Genomic DNA, 14,114 nt, shown 5'->3' on the forward strand with positions numbered 1-14,114 from the left:
TAAATGGACCCCAGCATCCTCTAGGCTAGGACGTAAGAGAAATAGGAATGCGTAGGCACCTTCTTCAGAGAGCCAAAAGTCACTAACTGCCATAAGAGGACACTCACCGCCAACTGCAATGAAGGTAGGTCACAGAGAAGTCTGATTTCCCCACCTATAACAATCTGGCTACCACCCATAATTCATCCACCACTATTTACAACACTGGGAATAACAGAGGATAGAACCTGTGTTTACAACTGTATTGGTGACTATGAACTGCTCTTCAGTCACCTATGTATGATGTATCTGCAAAGCATCGCACCTGTCTGGTGTTTAACTCCATATCTCTGTACTGCCATCTACAGAATAAACTGTTGTATGAAACAATCTGCCTAGGTGATTTAAAAGAAATTACTCGGACTTACAGTCCTCAAAACGGTTTGATGCTGTCCGTATTATATAAATTTGGTACTGCAGCATAATATAGGTTTAATATTGGCTGCATTATAGGAGTTTGTTACTGGCTGCATTATAGTTTATTGAAGGTGGCAATATGGGTGTTTGATACAGGTTTTATCATGGAGGTTTGAAACTGCATTATATGGGTATGATCTGGCGGCATTAAAATAGGTTTAATACTTGCTGAATTATAAGGGTATGATACCAGCAGTATACTGCAAAATTGGATTGACACTGGAAGCAAGATGTAGGTTCATACTAACTGTATTTTAAGAGTTAATACTGATGCATTATATCAGTTTTATCAGACCACAGATTACTATTGCTGTGTTTAGTACTGGTGCTCAAAATAATTACCCTGATAGTTATTGATAGTTCGGAAATGGATATGACTTCATTAGTAAAATGGAAATTTGCTAATATGACCCTTTCTACCAACTATGTTTAACCAGACAACTTCTCAATTCTATGTATCCGTCATTAACATTAAATTACCAGCTTGCAGGCACATCATAATGATAACCCCCAAAAAGAGTTTCCAATGGGCAGTTAGGAACCCCTTAAGATTGTAATTGTTAATATATTATTTATAAAAAAATATCAAATAAAGTGTAGTGGTAGTTAGAAAAAACAAACAAACAAACAAACAAACAAACAAACAAACAAACCCCAAATGTAAATCTAAATGCCAGAAAACGTAGGTTTCAAACAGTACCACTATCATCCATCTCCCCATCAAGCAACTAAAGTTCCATCTCACTCCTTGAGTAGTTCCCAAAGGACCACAATCCTTTGTCTAAGTCAGTCATATGTACCTAAATAAAGCAGAAACATACAATACAAAATATATAAACAAGAATATATTGAAAATAATAAAATCATAATACACTATTGAAACAGTACTTTTTTTTTTTTTTTTACACAATAAAAAACACTGAAAGAACAAAGTTTTGAATCTCCTCCAGAAGAACATTCCAACGGCTTTAAAGGAACTGCAGTGTTTTTCTTTCTTCAAACTGTTTGTCCACTGCCAGTGAAAGTGCTTGGAGGAATTTTTCAATAGTAACTGCAGGAGACTTACAAGAAACATTAAAGAATAAAACAAAACCATTAGGTTGATTCCATTTCTAGATAGATAAATTTATATATATATATATATATATATATATATATATATATATATATATATACTCATTAAAAATGAATAAATAAAAATAAATTATATATATAAAAAGTTCCAAGAGTAACCACCAGAGGGATCAAGCTCAGATAGACCAGCACACTGCTTGAATGAAAGACGTTTTACTTATTTCAAAAAAGGTGCAAACTAAAATAGCAAGCATGTAGCACACATATCTGTAGCAGCATATGTAAATGAACAGTAGATACTTAACATTCCGACAGCTGTTTCGATTATCTTCTTCAGGGGAATGAATAAAGTGTCATAGTGCCGACCACTGCACACAATGCAGTGTCAGTTTTCAAAGTGTCTTGTGCCTAATGAGCCTGCCACAACAATACAATTTATAGTGAGAAGTGCTTACCTGGGAACTGTTTCTCCCGCCCGGTCACACGTGGACGCATCTGACGTCATCCAGAAGCGCCACCCAAGGACGCGCTCAGGAAATGGCGTCAGGGGAAGTGCATACCCGCAGCACCTCCTGTGTGAAACACCAGAAGGAGTTGGCCAGCCATCCCCCACACGGAAGTGAATACCTCCGAGAGTGCGACCACGTGACCCATGTCGCCAGGTCTCGCGCGTCATAACAGACGCACAGTAAATTACAACGTGCGGGAAGTGTCCGATCGGTCAAGAGTCCGAAAACCCGGAACCAAAAGTACACCATCCCAATTCCCGGGAGTGGAGAAAAGGTTCCCAGGTGTAAAAATACAAATCATAAAAAAAAAAATAACTACACAAACAATTAATCAATATATAAATAAATATTGGGCACATGGAGCGTATTAATGGTCAATCAAGAATGTATCAAATAACCCTAGGTAAGTACCGGTTATTACAAATTGACTATCAATAACCCTAAAGTCAAAAAGTGTGGCCTCACCTAATAAAGGGTAGATCCACAGCTCCATGTGTACCACTAAATAATACATAATAAACAATACATATATATGTATAGACATGAATACAAATACAACCTATTGAAACTATTAAGACTCAGGTAATGGATCCCATGCGATATCATAAAGAGGTCAAGGTTCACATGTGTTATAAACAAAAAAGAAAAGAAAAAAACACTAAATAGGTCACCAAGATCTTATTACAAAAATGGCACAAAAGAAAAATCTTCATTGAGACCAGCTGGTGTAACGGTATCCAGGCGACGGATCCACCGGCACTCTTGTTGTAGTAACAGTTTGTGGCGATCACCGCCTCTCTTGAGAGGAGGTACATGATCAATGGGCATAAATAATAGATCTTTAATATGATGTCCATGGTAAACAAAATGTTTTGCGACTGGTGGTGTTGAACTTTCAACTTTGGTGAACGCCTTTTTAATTGATGAACGATGTAAGGCTATGCGCTCTTTCAGCATTCTGATTGTCTTTCCAACATACAGTTTTTTACAGGGGCATTGGATCACATAAATCACATATCTCGTTTCACATGTTATGCGATACTTCAATCGAAACGTGTTGCCCTTGGTTGGATGCAGAAAACTGCTGCCTGTGTGCATATGCTTGCAATTAACACAGGAGCCACATTTGTGTGCTCCTGGTTTCAGTTGTAACCAACCGATTCCATGTTGTGACATCGGCACTATGTCAGAGTAGGTAATCTGATCCTTGAGGTTTGAGCTACGTTTGTAGCTAAACAACGGTAAATTGCCACAAAATTCCCCCATCAAGTTCATTGTCTCTAGTTTAGGGGTTTACCCTTTTCGCAACTTGTACGAGTAACACGAATAACCTCTGATGACGGAACATTACCAGGTGCTCTGGCTGATATGGGTAATAAATTCATTGAGAGGGGCTATGATCCCAAAAAGGTACATGAAGCAATTTCTAAATGTTTGAAGATCGGTCGGACAGAACTGATGAGATCTTAAACTAGAGACAATGAACTTGACGATTAGTCTTCTCTAGTACATACTCTATTGCTTCTGGTGTCACGAGACGAGCGATCTCAAAATACTGGCATATTTTGCAGGCTGATCCGACGATGGGGGAATTTTGTGGCAATTTACCGTTGTTTAGTTACAAACGTAGCTCAAACCTCAAGGATCAGATTACATACTGTGACAAGAACACTGGGATAGTGTTTGAGGGCAGGTATATTTGTCCCAGGTTCTTGTCTTACATGTTTTAGAAAATGTTAACTTCTAGGAAAAATGCTTTTTGTTTTGTCTGAACCTTTTCAGTTTGCTGTAAAAGCTGGGAAAAGGCTCTGAGAGAGAGATAAGGCGAGTTCTAGACATTGGGCCCAGTTCGGGTCTTTGGCCTCACAGAGGGCTAATCAGGGTTTCAGCTGTGTAAGAGTGATATAGTGCTTCTAACCTGATTAGTATGGGCAGACTGCCTGGGAAGGCTGCAGGATCTGTGTGTGAGAGACACGCTTTCTGATGCAAGTAAGCTATACAGTATGTACTGAAGAACTCTGTGTTTTGTTTAGTGACAGTTAGGAACATCTTATGTTTAGTTAGTGCCGGACAGGCAAGGTATTTTTATTTTGGGGTTTGTTTTATTTTCTGTTTCAATAAAACTGGCCGGGGTCAGTTGTACCAGAAACTGGACTTGTGTTGTTCCTCAGCTGCTGCGGGCTGCCATATTCCCCAGGAAAAGGCACCTTGCACCCCTACAGTGTTACAACTTGGTGGAGAATGCGAGCAGGCCGTTCTGCGCATAAGTGAAAGCAGCAGCTTTGTGAGGCCTGCAGAAAACGGTGGTTTATGCAGATACAGCCCAGTGTGAAGTTACTGAGACTCACCCCTGAGGGTTTGATATATGTCCTGGGTGAAAGCAGCTGCAAAGCCGCCTGAAAAATCTGTCGACATGGAGGATCTGCTTAAAGCCTTGCTGCAAGCTACAGCGGCTCAGCAGGAGGCCAACCGACAGCAGCAGGTGGCAATGGAGGAAAATTGGAGACTACAGCAGGTGGCAATGGAGGAAAATAAGAGACAACAGCAGGCAGTTGTTGATGAACTTTACAGGCAACAGCGTCAGGATAGAGAGGCCTTAACAGAAGTGGTGCAGAGACTTGCAGCTCGGGTTGGAGATGTGGCCGTCAGTGCTCCAACCAGCTCTAGTTCTATACGAGCCAGTCACTTCCTGCAGAAAATGACAGAGGCTGATGATGTGGAGGCCTATCTGACCACGTTTGAAAGGACTGCCGAGCGTGAGAACTGGCCGAAAGCACAGTGGGCCAGTCTGCTGGCACCTTTCCTGTCAGGTGAGCCCCAAAAAGCTTACTTTGATTTAAGCCCTGCTGAGGCTCGGGACTATGATAAACTAAAGACTGAGATCCTGACCCGCCTGGGAGTCACGCTGTCAGTACGAGCACAACGGGTGCACCGTTGGCTGTACGCCATGGAGAAGCCTCCGCGCTCCCAGATGCACGACCTTATTCAGCTAACAAAAAAATGGCTGCAGCCAGAGACATTAACTGGTCCCCAGATGGTGGAAAGAGTCGTCATGGACCGCTACTTGAGATCTTTGCCCATGGTCCTGCGCAAGTGGGTGAGCCATGGAAACCCGGGTACTGCTGACCAATTAGTGGACATGGTAGAGAGGTATTTGGCAGCAGAGGAACTACTGATGACCACCCAGCAACCCATAGGTCCTCGACAGCGCCCTTCAGTAAAGACTGGTAAGACTGTTCCGTGGGAAAACGTTGCTGGGCGGTTAAGAGAACGCAAGGCTGGAGAGACTGTAAACACTGGCCCTGGAAACAGGCCAATGGGGCTAGAACGGTCTATGCTGCCCAAATGGGTTGATAATCGTGTGGTTAAATGTTTTAGGTGTGGTATGCCAGGTCATGTTATTGCCAATTGCCCAGTCACGCAAGAACCCATGCAATGTGATGCTGCCTTTGAATGTCGCAGAATGTCTTTCTTTGCTAGGTTAGCTTGTACTGTGGTACCTTCACCTGAGCTGGAAAAACAAATGTGTGATGTGTTCTTAGAAGGTAACCGGGTAGAGGCCTTGCTAGATTCAGGAAGTTTAGTTACCCTCGTGAAAGCTGGGTTAGTGAACCCCTTAAAGGTCCAGCAAATACCTATTGGGGTAACTTGCATACATGGGGATACCCAACATTATGCCACTGCTGAGGTGAATATAGAAACTTGTTGTGGGTCAGCAATGGTTAAAGTGGGACTGGTCCCTACCTTGGTGCATGAGGCCATAATAGGGAGGGATTTTCCTCATTTTTGGAAACTGTGGGAATCACGGTTATCAACAGATGTGAGAAGTAAAAAGCCAGTTGATAATACCGGTGATTTTATGGATGTACGTGGGTCTTCGGAACTTTCTGGCCCTTTGCCTTTTGCTAGTTTGGCTGGGGAAGTGACAGATGGGGAGTCCAGTGAGGACCCTCTTGCCGGGAACAGAGACATAGTAGTTAGAACTGAAAGCGTGCCTGACCTGGAGGTAAAGAAGGATCTGTTTGCGTCTGAACAGTTAAAGGATCCTACCTTAATAAAGGCTAGAGAGAATGTTAAGATTGTTAATGGGGAACCTGTGGTACCAGGTGACAGGGTTACGTATCCCCACATGGCCATCTGTAATGAGCTCTTGTACCACATTGTCAAAAGGGGTGAGGATGTGGTGGAACAGCTGGTAGTTCCCCAGCCTTATCGGAGAACGGTACTAGATTTAGCTCATAGTCACGTTACCGCAGGACATTTAGGGGCAGAAAAAACCACTGAAAGAGTTTTACAAAGGTTCTTTTGGCCAGGGGTTTATAAAGAAGTGTCTGAATATTGTTCTTCCTGTCCTGAATGCCAGTATCATGCCCCTAGACCCCATTTCAGGAGCCCACTAGTTCCCATGCCTATTATAGAGGTCCCGTTTGACAGAATAGCCATGGATCTCGTGGGGCCCTTGTTAAAGTCTGCTCGGGGCCATCAGTATATCCTGGTAATTATGGACTATGCCACTCGATATCCTGAGGCTGTCCCTTTACGCACTATCACAACCAAGGCGATAGCTAGGGAGCTGGTGCAGGTATTTAGTAGAGTGGGAATACCAAAAGAAATTTTGACTGACCAAGGTACTCCATTTATGTCAAGGATCATGAAAGAATTGTGCAAGTTATTTAAGGTCACTCACCTCAGGACGTCCATCTACCATCCCCAAACTGACGGGTTGGTGGAAAGGTTTAATAAAACATTAAAAAGTATGTTAAAAAAGGTTGTTGAGAGAGATGGGAAAAACTGGGATTGTTTGTTGCCCTACTTGTTAATGGCCATCAGAGAAGTCCCTCAGTCCTCTACGGGGTTTTCTCCATTTGATTTGTTGTATGGTAGACACCCCAGAGGGCTGTTGGATATTGCCAAAGAGACGTGGGAAGGACAGCCCACTCCTTATAGAAGCGTTATTGAGCATGTAACACAAATGCAGGATAGGATTGCAGCCGTGGTACCTGTTGTCAGAGAGCACATGGAACAGGCCCAAAGTGCTCAACAGAGGGTCTATAACCGGAGTGCCAAGATACGGGAATTTGCTCCTGGAGATAGAGTTCTTGTTTTGGTACCCACTGTGGAAAGCAAATTCCTAGCTAAATGGCAGGGTCCATTTGAGATTAGGGAAAAAGTGAATGAGGTTAATTACAAAGTATACCAGCCGGGAAAGAGAAAACCCGAACAGATCTACCATGTTAACTTAATCAAACCCTGGAAAGATAGGTTGTCTCTGTCAGCGGAGCCTTGCCCTTCGGTGTCTTCACCCCAGTTGCTTCCCGCAGTGAAGGTGTCAGAGACATTATCAGCTGATCAGAACAATCAGGTTAAAGAATTTCTCATCCAAAATAGGGAGGTATTTTCAGAGCTGCCTGGCCGAACGACCATAATAAAACATGACATTGTCACAGAACCAGGGGTCAGGGTTCATTTAAAGCCATATAGGATTCCTGAAGCTCAGCGAGAAGCTATTTCTAAGGAAGTTAAAACCATGTTAGAACTTGGAGACATAGAGGAGTCTAACAGTGAGTGGTCCAGTCCCATAGTGCTCATCCCGAAGCCCCACGGTAGCATACGCTTCTGTAATGACTTTCGTAAGTTAAATGAGGTGTCCAAGTTTGACGCATACCCCATGCCCCGTGTGGATGAGCTTGTAGAAAGGCTGGGAACAGCCAGGTTTCTCACCACATTGGACCTGACCAAAGGTTACTGGCAAATACCTTTATCTGATAGCGCCAAAGAAAAAACAGCCTTTTCGGTTCCGGAGGGGCTGTACCAGTATAAGATGTTACCCTTTGGGTTGCATGGGGCTCCAGCAACCTTTCAACGGGCGATGGATAAAATTTTGAGGCCCCATAGAAAATATGCAGCTGCCTATTTGGATGATGTGGTAATTCACAGTACAGACTGGGGGTCCCATTTGGTTAAAGTACAAGCAGTACTGGACTCAATCAGAGAGGCAGGGTTAACTGCTAACCCAAAGAAGTGCTGCCTCGCAATGGAGGAGGTCAAATACTTGGGCTTCACCATAGGCAGAGGTCTGATTAGGCCCCAAATGAATAAAGTTGATGCTATTCAAAACTGGCCTCGTCCAGTGAATAAAAAACAGGTAAGGGCTTTTTTGGGAATTACTGGGTACTATAGACGGTTTATTCCTAATTTTGCGACCACAGCGGTGCCGTTGTCAGACCTTACCAAAGGGAAGCAGTCAAAGGTGGTGAAATGGAACCCTGATGCAGAAAAGGCGTTCCAAGCATTAAAAGTGGCTTTGTGTTCACAACCGGTGTTGATAACACCAGATTTTTCAAAAGAATTTGTGGTACAGACAGATGCCTCAGAGGTAGGGATAGGTGCTGTGCTGTCCCAAACCAGAGATGGGGACGAACACCCTATCATTTATTTGAGTAGGAAACTCAATGAGCATGAAAAAAGGTATGCCATTGTGGAAAAGGAGGCTTTGGCCATTAAGTGGGCACTAGATACCTTGAGATATTACCTCTTGGGTAGACAAATCAGACTAGTGACAGACCATGCCCCTTTAAAATGGATGTATGTAAATAGAGGCAAGAATGCTCGTGTAACTAGATGGTTTCTAGCGTTGCAGGACTTTAAGTTTACTGTCGAACATAGACCGGGAACACAATTGGCAGATGCATTGTCTCGCATCTTCTGTTTGGGGGCTACAAGTGTTCCGGCCCCTAGGTCGAAACAGGGGAGGGGGATATGTGACAAGAACACTGGGATAGTGTTTGAGGGCAGGTATATTTGTCCCAGGTTCTTGTCTTACATGTTTTAGAAAATGTTAACTTCTAGGAAAAATGCTTTTTGTTTTGTCTGAACCTTTTCAGTTTGCTGTAAAAGCTGGGAAAAGGCTCAGAGAGAGATAAGGCGAGTTCTAGACATTGGGCCCAGTTCGGGTCTTTGGCCTCACAGAGGGCTAATCAGGGTTTCAGCTGTGTAAGAGTGATATAGTGCTTCTAACCTGATTAGTATGGGCAGACTGCCTGGGAAGGCTGCAGGATCTGTGTGTGAGATACACGCTTTCTGATGCAAGTAAGCTATACAGTATGTACTGAAGAACTCTGTGTTTTGTTTAGTGACAGTTAGGAACATCTTATGTTTAGTTAGTGCCGGACAGGCAAGGTATTTTTATTTTGGGGTTTGTTTTATTTTCTGTTTCAATAAAACTGGCCGGGGTCAGTTGTACCAGAAACTGGACTTGTGTTGTTCCTCAGCTGCTGCGGGCTGCCATATTCCCCAGGAAAAGGCACCTTGCACCCCTACAGTGTTACAATACTCTGACATAGTGCCGATGTCACAACATGGAAGCGGTTGGTTACAACTGAAACCAGGAGCACACAAATGTGGCTCCTGTGTTAATTGCAAGCATATGCACACAGGCAGCAGTTTTCTACATCCAACCAAGGGTAACACGTTTCGATTGAAGTATCGTATGACATGTGAAACGAGATATGTGATTTATGTGATCCAATGCCCCTGTAAAAAACTGTATGTTGGAAAGACAATCAGAATGCTGAAAGAGCGCATAGCCTTAGATCGTTCATCAATTAAAAAGGCGTTCACCAAAGTTGAAAGTTCAACACCACCAGTCGCAAAACATTTTGTTTACCATGGACATCATATTAAAGATCTATTATTTATGCCCATTGATCATGTACCTCCTCTCAAGAGAGGCGGTGATCGCCACAAACTGTTACTACAACAAGAGTGCCAGTGTATCCGTCGCCTGGATACCCTTACACCAGCTGGTCTCAATGAAGATTTTTCTTTTGTGCCATTTCTGTAATAAGATCTTGGTGACCTATTTAGCGTTTTTTTCTTTTCTTTTTTGTTTATAACACATGTGAACCTTGACCTCTTTATGATATCGCATGGGATCCATTACCTGAGTCTTAATAGTTTCAATAGGTTGTATTTGTATTCATGTCTATACATATATATGTATTGTTTATTATGTATTATTTAGTGGTACACATGGAGCTGTGGATCTACCCTTTATTAGGTGAGGCCACACTTTTTGACTTTAGGGTTATTGATAGTTAATTTGTAATAACCGGTACTTAGCTAGGGTTATTTGATACATTCTTGATTGACCATTAATACGCTCCATGTGCCCAATATTTATTTATATATTGATTAATTGTTTGTGTAGTTATTTTTTTTTTTATGATTTGTATTTTTACACCTGGGAACCTTTTCTCCACTCCCCGGAATTGGGATGGTGTACTTTTGGTTCCGGGTTTTCGGACTCTTGACCGATCGGACGCTTCCCGCATGTTGTCATTTACTGTGCGTCTGTTATGACGCGCGAGACCTGGCGACATGGGTCACGTGGTCGCACTCTCGGAGGTATTCACTTCCGTGTGGGGGATGGCTGGCCGACTCCTTCTGGTGTTTCACACGGGAGGTGTTGCGGGTATGCACTTCCCCTGACGCCATTTCCTGAGCGCGTCCTTGGGTAGCGCTTCTGGATGACGTCAGATGCGTCCACGTGTGACCGGGCGGGAGAAACAGTTCCCAGGTAAGCACTTCTCACACTATAAATTGTATTGTTGTGGCAGGCTCATTAGGCACAAGACACTTTGAAAACTGACACTGCAGTGTGTGCAGTGGTCGGCACTATGACACTTTATTCATTCCCCTGAAGAAGATAATCGAAACAGCTGTCGGGATGTTAAGTATCTACTGTTCATTTACATATGCTGCTACAGATATGTGTGCTACATGCTTGCTATTTTAGTTTGCACCTTTTTTGAAATAAGTAAAACGTCTTTCACTCAAGCAGTGTGCTGGTCTATCTGAGCTTGATCCCTCTGGTGGTTACTCTTGAAACTTTTTGTATTATTTCTCTGACCTGGCACCGGCCTCAATTATATTTGAAAGTGTGAAGTGGCTTCTTCTGTGGATTTTCTATATATATACATATACACACACAATAGGATTTTAATACCTACCGGTAAATCCTTTTCTCCTAGTCCGTAGAGGATGCTGGGGACTCCAAAAGGACCATGGGGTATAGACGGGATCCGCAGAAGACATGGGCATTTTAAGACTTTAAATGGGTGTGAACTGGCTCCTCCCTCTATGCCCCTCCTCCAGACCTCAGTTATAGGAACTGTGCCCAGGGAGACGGACATTTCGAGGAAAAGGATTTTTGTTAACTAAAGGTGAGATACATACCAGCTCACACCACAACACACCGTACAACATGGCTTTTAAGAAATACCAGTGAACAGCATGAACTAAAAACAGCAACAGGCTGAACATAACCGAAACACAACCTCTGTGTAACAAAAGCAATAACTATCAACACTTACTGCAAATACAGTGCGCACAGGGACGGGCGCCCAACATCCTCTACGGACTAGGAGAAAAGGATATACCGGTAGGTATTAAAATCGTATTTTCTCATACGTCCTAGAGGATGCTGGGGACTCCAAAAGGACCATGGGGTTTATACCAAAGCTCCAGACCGGGCGGGAGAGTGCAGATGACTTTGCAGCACTGATTGAGCAAACATGAGGTCCTTATCAGCCAGGGTATCAAACTTGTAGAACTTAGCAAAAGTGTTTGAACCCGACCAAGTAGCTGTTCGGCAAAGTTGAAGCACCGAGACTCCTCGGGCAGCCGCCCAAGATGAGCCCACCTTCCTGGTAGAATGGGCCTTCACCGACCTCGGTAACGGCAATCCAGCCGTAGAATGAGCATGCCGAATCGTATTACAGATCCAGCGTGCAATAGTCTGCTTGGAAGCAGGAGCCCCAATTTTGTTGAGAGCATATAGGACAAACAGAGCCCTCTGATTTCCTAATCTGAGCCGTTCTAGCGACATAAATTTTCAAAGCTCTGATTACATCGAGAGACTTTGAATCAGCCAAGGCTTCCGTAGCCACAGGCACCACAATAGGTTGGTTTATGCGAAACGAAGAAACCACCTTTGGCAGAAATTGTTGACGAGTTCTCAATTCTGCTCTATCCACATGGAAGATCAAATAGGGGATCTTGTGAGACAAAGCCGCTAATTCAGACACCCGCCTTGCGGACGCCAAGGCCAAAAGCATGACCACTTTCCAAGTGACAAATTTTAACTCAACCTTTCGCAAAAGTTCAAACCAGTGTGACATAAGAAATTGCAACACCACGTCAAGGTCCCATGGTGCCACTGGAGGCACAAATGGAGGTTGGATGTGCAGCACACCTTTCACGAAAGTCTGAACTTCTGGAAGAGTGGCCAATTCTTTTTGAAAGAAAATAGATAAGGCCGAAATCTGCACTTTAATGGAGCCTAATTTTAGGCCCGCATCCACACCTGCCTGCAAAAAATGGAGAAATCGACCCAGCTGAAATTCTTCCGTAGGAGCCTTCTTGGATTCACACCAAGACACATACTTCCTCCAAATACGGTGATAATGCTGCACCGTAACCTCCTTTCTAGCGTTAAGCAGAGTGGAGATGACTACCCCGGGAATACCTTTCCGAACTTGGATTTGGCGTTCAACCGCCACGCCGTCAAACGCAACCACGGTAAGTCCTGGAACACACACGGCCCTTGCAGTAACAGATCCTCTCTCAGAGGAAGAGGCCAGGGATCTCCTATGAGTAATTCCTGAAGATCCGGATACCAGGCCCTCCGTGGCCAATCTGGAACAATGAGTATCGCCTGAACCCTTGTTCTTCTTATGATCCTTATCACTTTTGGAATGAGTGGAAGTGGAGGGAACACAAAGACCGACAGAAACACCCACGGAGTCACCAGGGCGTCCACTGCACTGGCTTGAGGGTCCCTCGACCTGGAACAATATCTCTGAAGCTTCTTGTTGAGGCGAGACGCCATCATGTCTATTTGAGGAATTCCCCAATGACTTGTCACTTCTGCAAAAACCTCTTGATGAAGAACCCACTCTCCTGGATGGAGATCGTGTCTGCTGAAGAAGTCTGCTTCCCAGTTGTCCACGCCCAGAATGAAGACCGCTGACAGAGCGCTTACATGTTTTTCCGCCCAGCGGAGAACTTTTGTGGCCTCCGCCATCGCCGCACTGCTCTTTGTTCCACCCTGGCGGTTTATGTACGCCACTGCTGTTATGTTGTCCGACTGAATCAGGACAGACAGACAGCGAAGGTGTTCCGCTTGTAGAAGGCCGTTGTAGATGGCTCTTAATTCCAGAACGTTTATGTGCAGTCAAGCTTCCTGGCTTGACCATTTTCCCTGGAAATTTTTTCCCTGTGTGACTGCTCCCCAGCCCCGGAGGCTTGCATCCGTGGTCAACAGGACCCAATCCTGGACCCCGAACCTGCGTCCATCTTGGAGGTGAGAACTTTGAAGCTACCACAGGAGAGAAATTCTGGTCCTGGAAGATAGGCTTATTTTTCGGTGCATGTGCAGGTGAGACCTGGACCACTTGTCCAACAGGTCCCACTGAAACACTCGGGCATGGAACCTGCCAAATGGAATGGCTTCGTAGGCTGGAACCATCTTCCCCAGCACCCGAGTGCATTGATGAATCGACACTCTTGCCGGTTTCAGAATCCCCTTGTCCAGGATCATGCCCAAGAAAGACAGCCGTGTTGTCGGAATCAACTGAGACTTTGGCAAATTTAGGATCCAACCATGTTGTTGCAGAACTGTCAGGGAGAGCGCAACGTTTCTTAGCAACTGCTCCTTTGATCTCGCCTTTATCAGGAGAACGTCCAAGTACAGGATAATTGTGACACCCTGCTTGCGTAGGAGCACCATCATTTCCGCCATTACTTTGGTGAAAATCCTCGGAGCCGTGGAAAGACCAAACGGCAACGTCTGAAATTGGTAATGACAATCCTGAACAGCAAACCTCAGGAAAGCTTGATGTGGAGGATATATTGGGACATGTAAGTAGGCATCTTTGATGTCAACTGACACCATAAAATCCCCCCCTTCCAAACTGGAGATCACTGCTCGAAGAGATTCCATCTTGAACTTGAAACTTTTCAAATATAGATTGAGGGACTTTAGGTCCAGGATCGGTCTGACCAAGCCATCTG

At 44.2% G+C, this 14,114-nt stretch overlaps 1 protein-coding gene across 1 annotated transcript in view; it reads right to left on the reverse strand.

Annotated features, from left to right (window-relative positions):
* Window positions 1-1,286: 1,286 nt before the first annotated feature.
* Window positions 1,287-14,114, reverse strand: part of TRIP13 (thyroid hormone receptor interactor 13) — a 436,692-nt gene continuing 423,864 nt past the window's right edge. The window contains exon 14 of the mRNA XM_063922679.1: window positions 1,287-1,517. Coding sequence (XP_063778749.1) covers window positions 1,425-1,517 — 93 coding nt within the window. The 3' untranslated portion in view covers window positions 1,287-1,424. The remainder of the gene's footprint in view (window positions 1,518-14,114) is intronic.

Source organism: Pseudophryne corroboree, chromosome 5 (assembly GCF_028390025.1).
Source record: "Pseudophryne corroboree isolate aPseCor3 chromosome 5, aPseCor3.hap2, whole genome shotgun sequence".
Lineage (NCBI taxonomy): Eukaryota > Metazoa > Chordata > Amphibia > Anura > Myobatrachidae > Pseudophryne > Pseudophryne corroboree.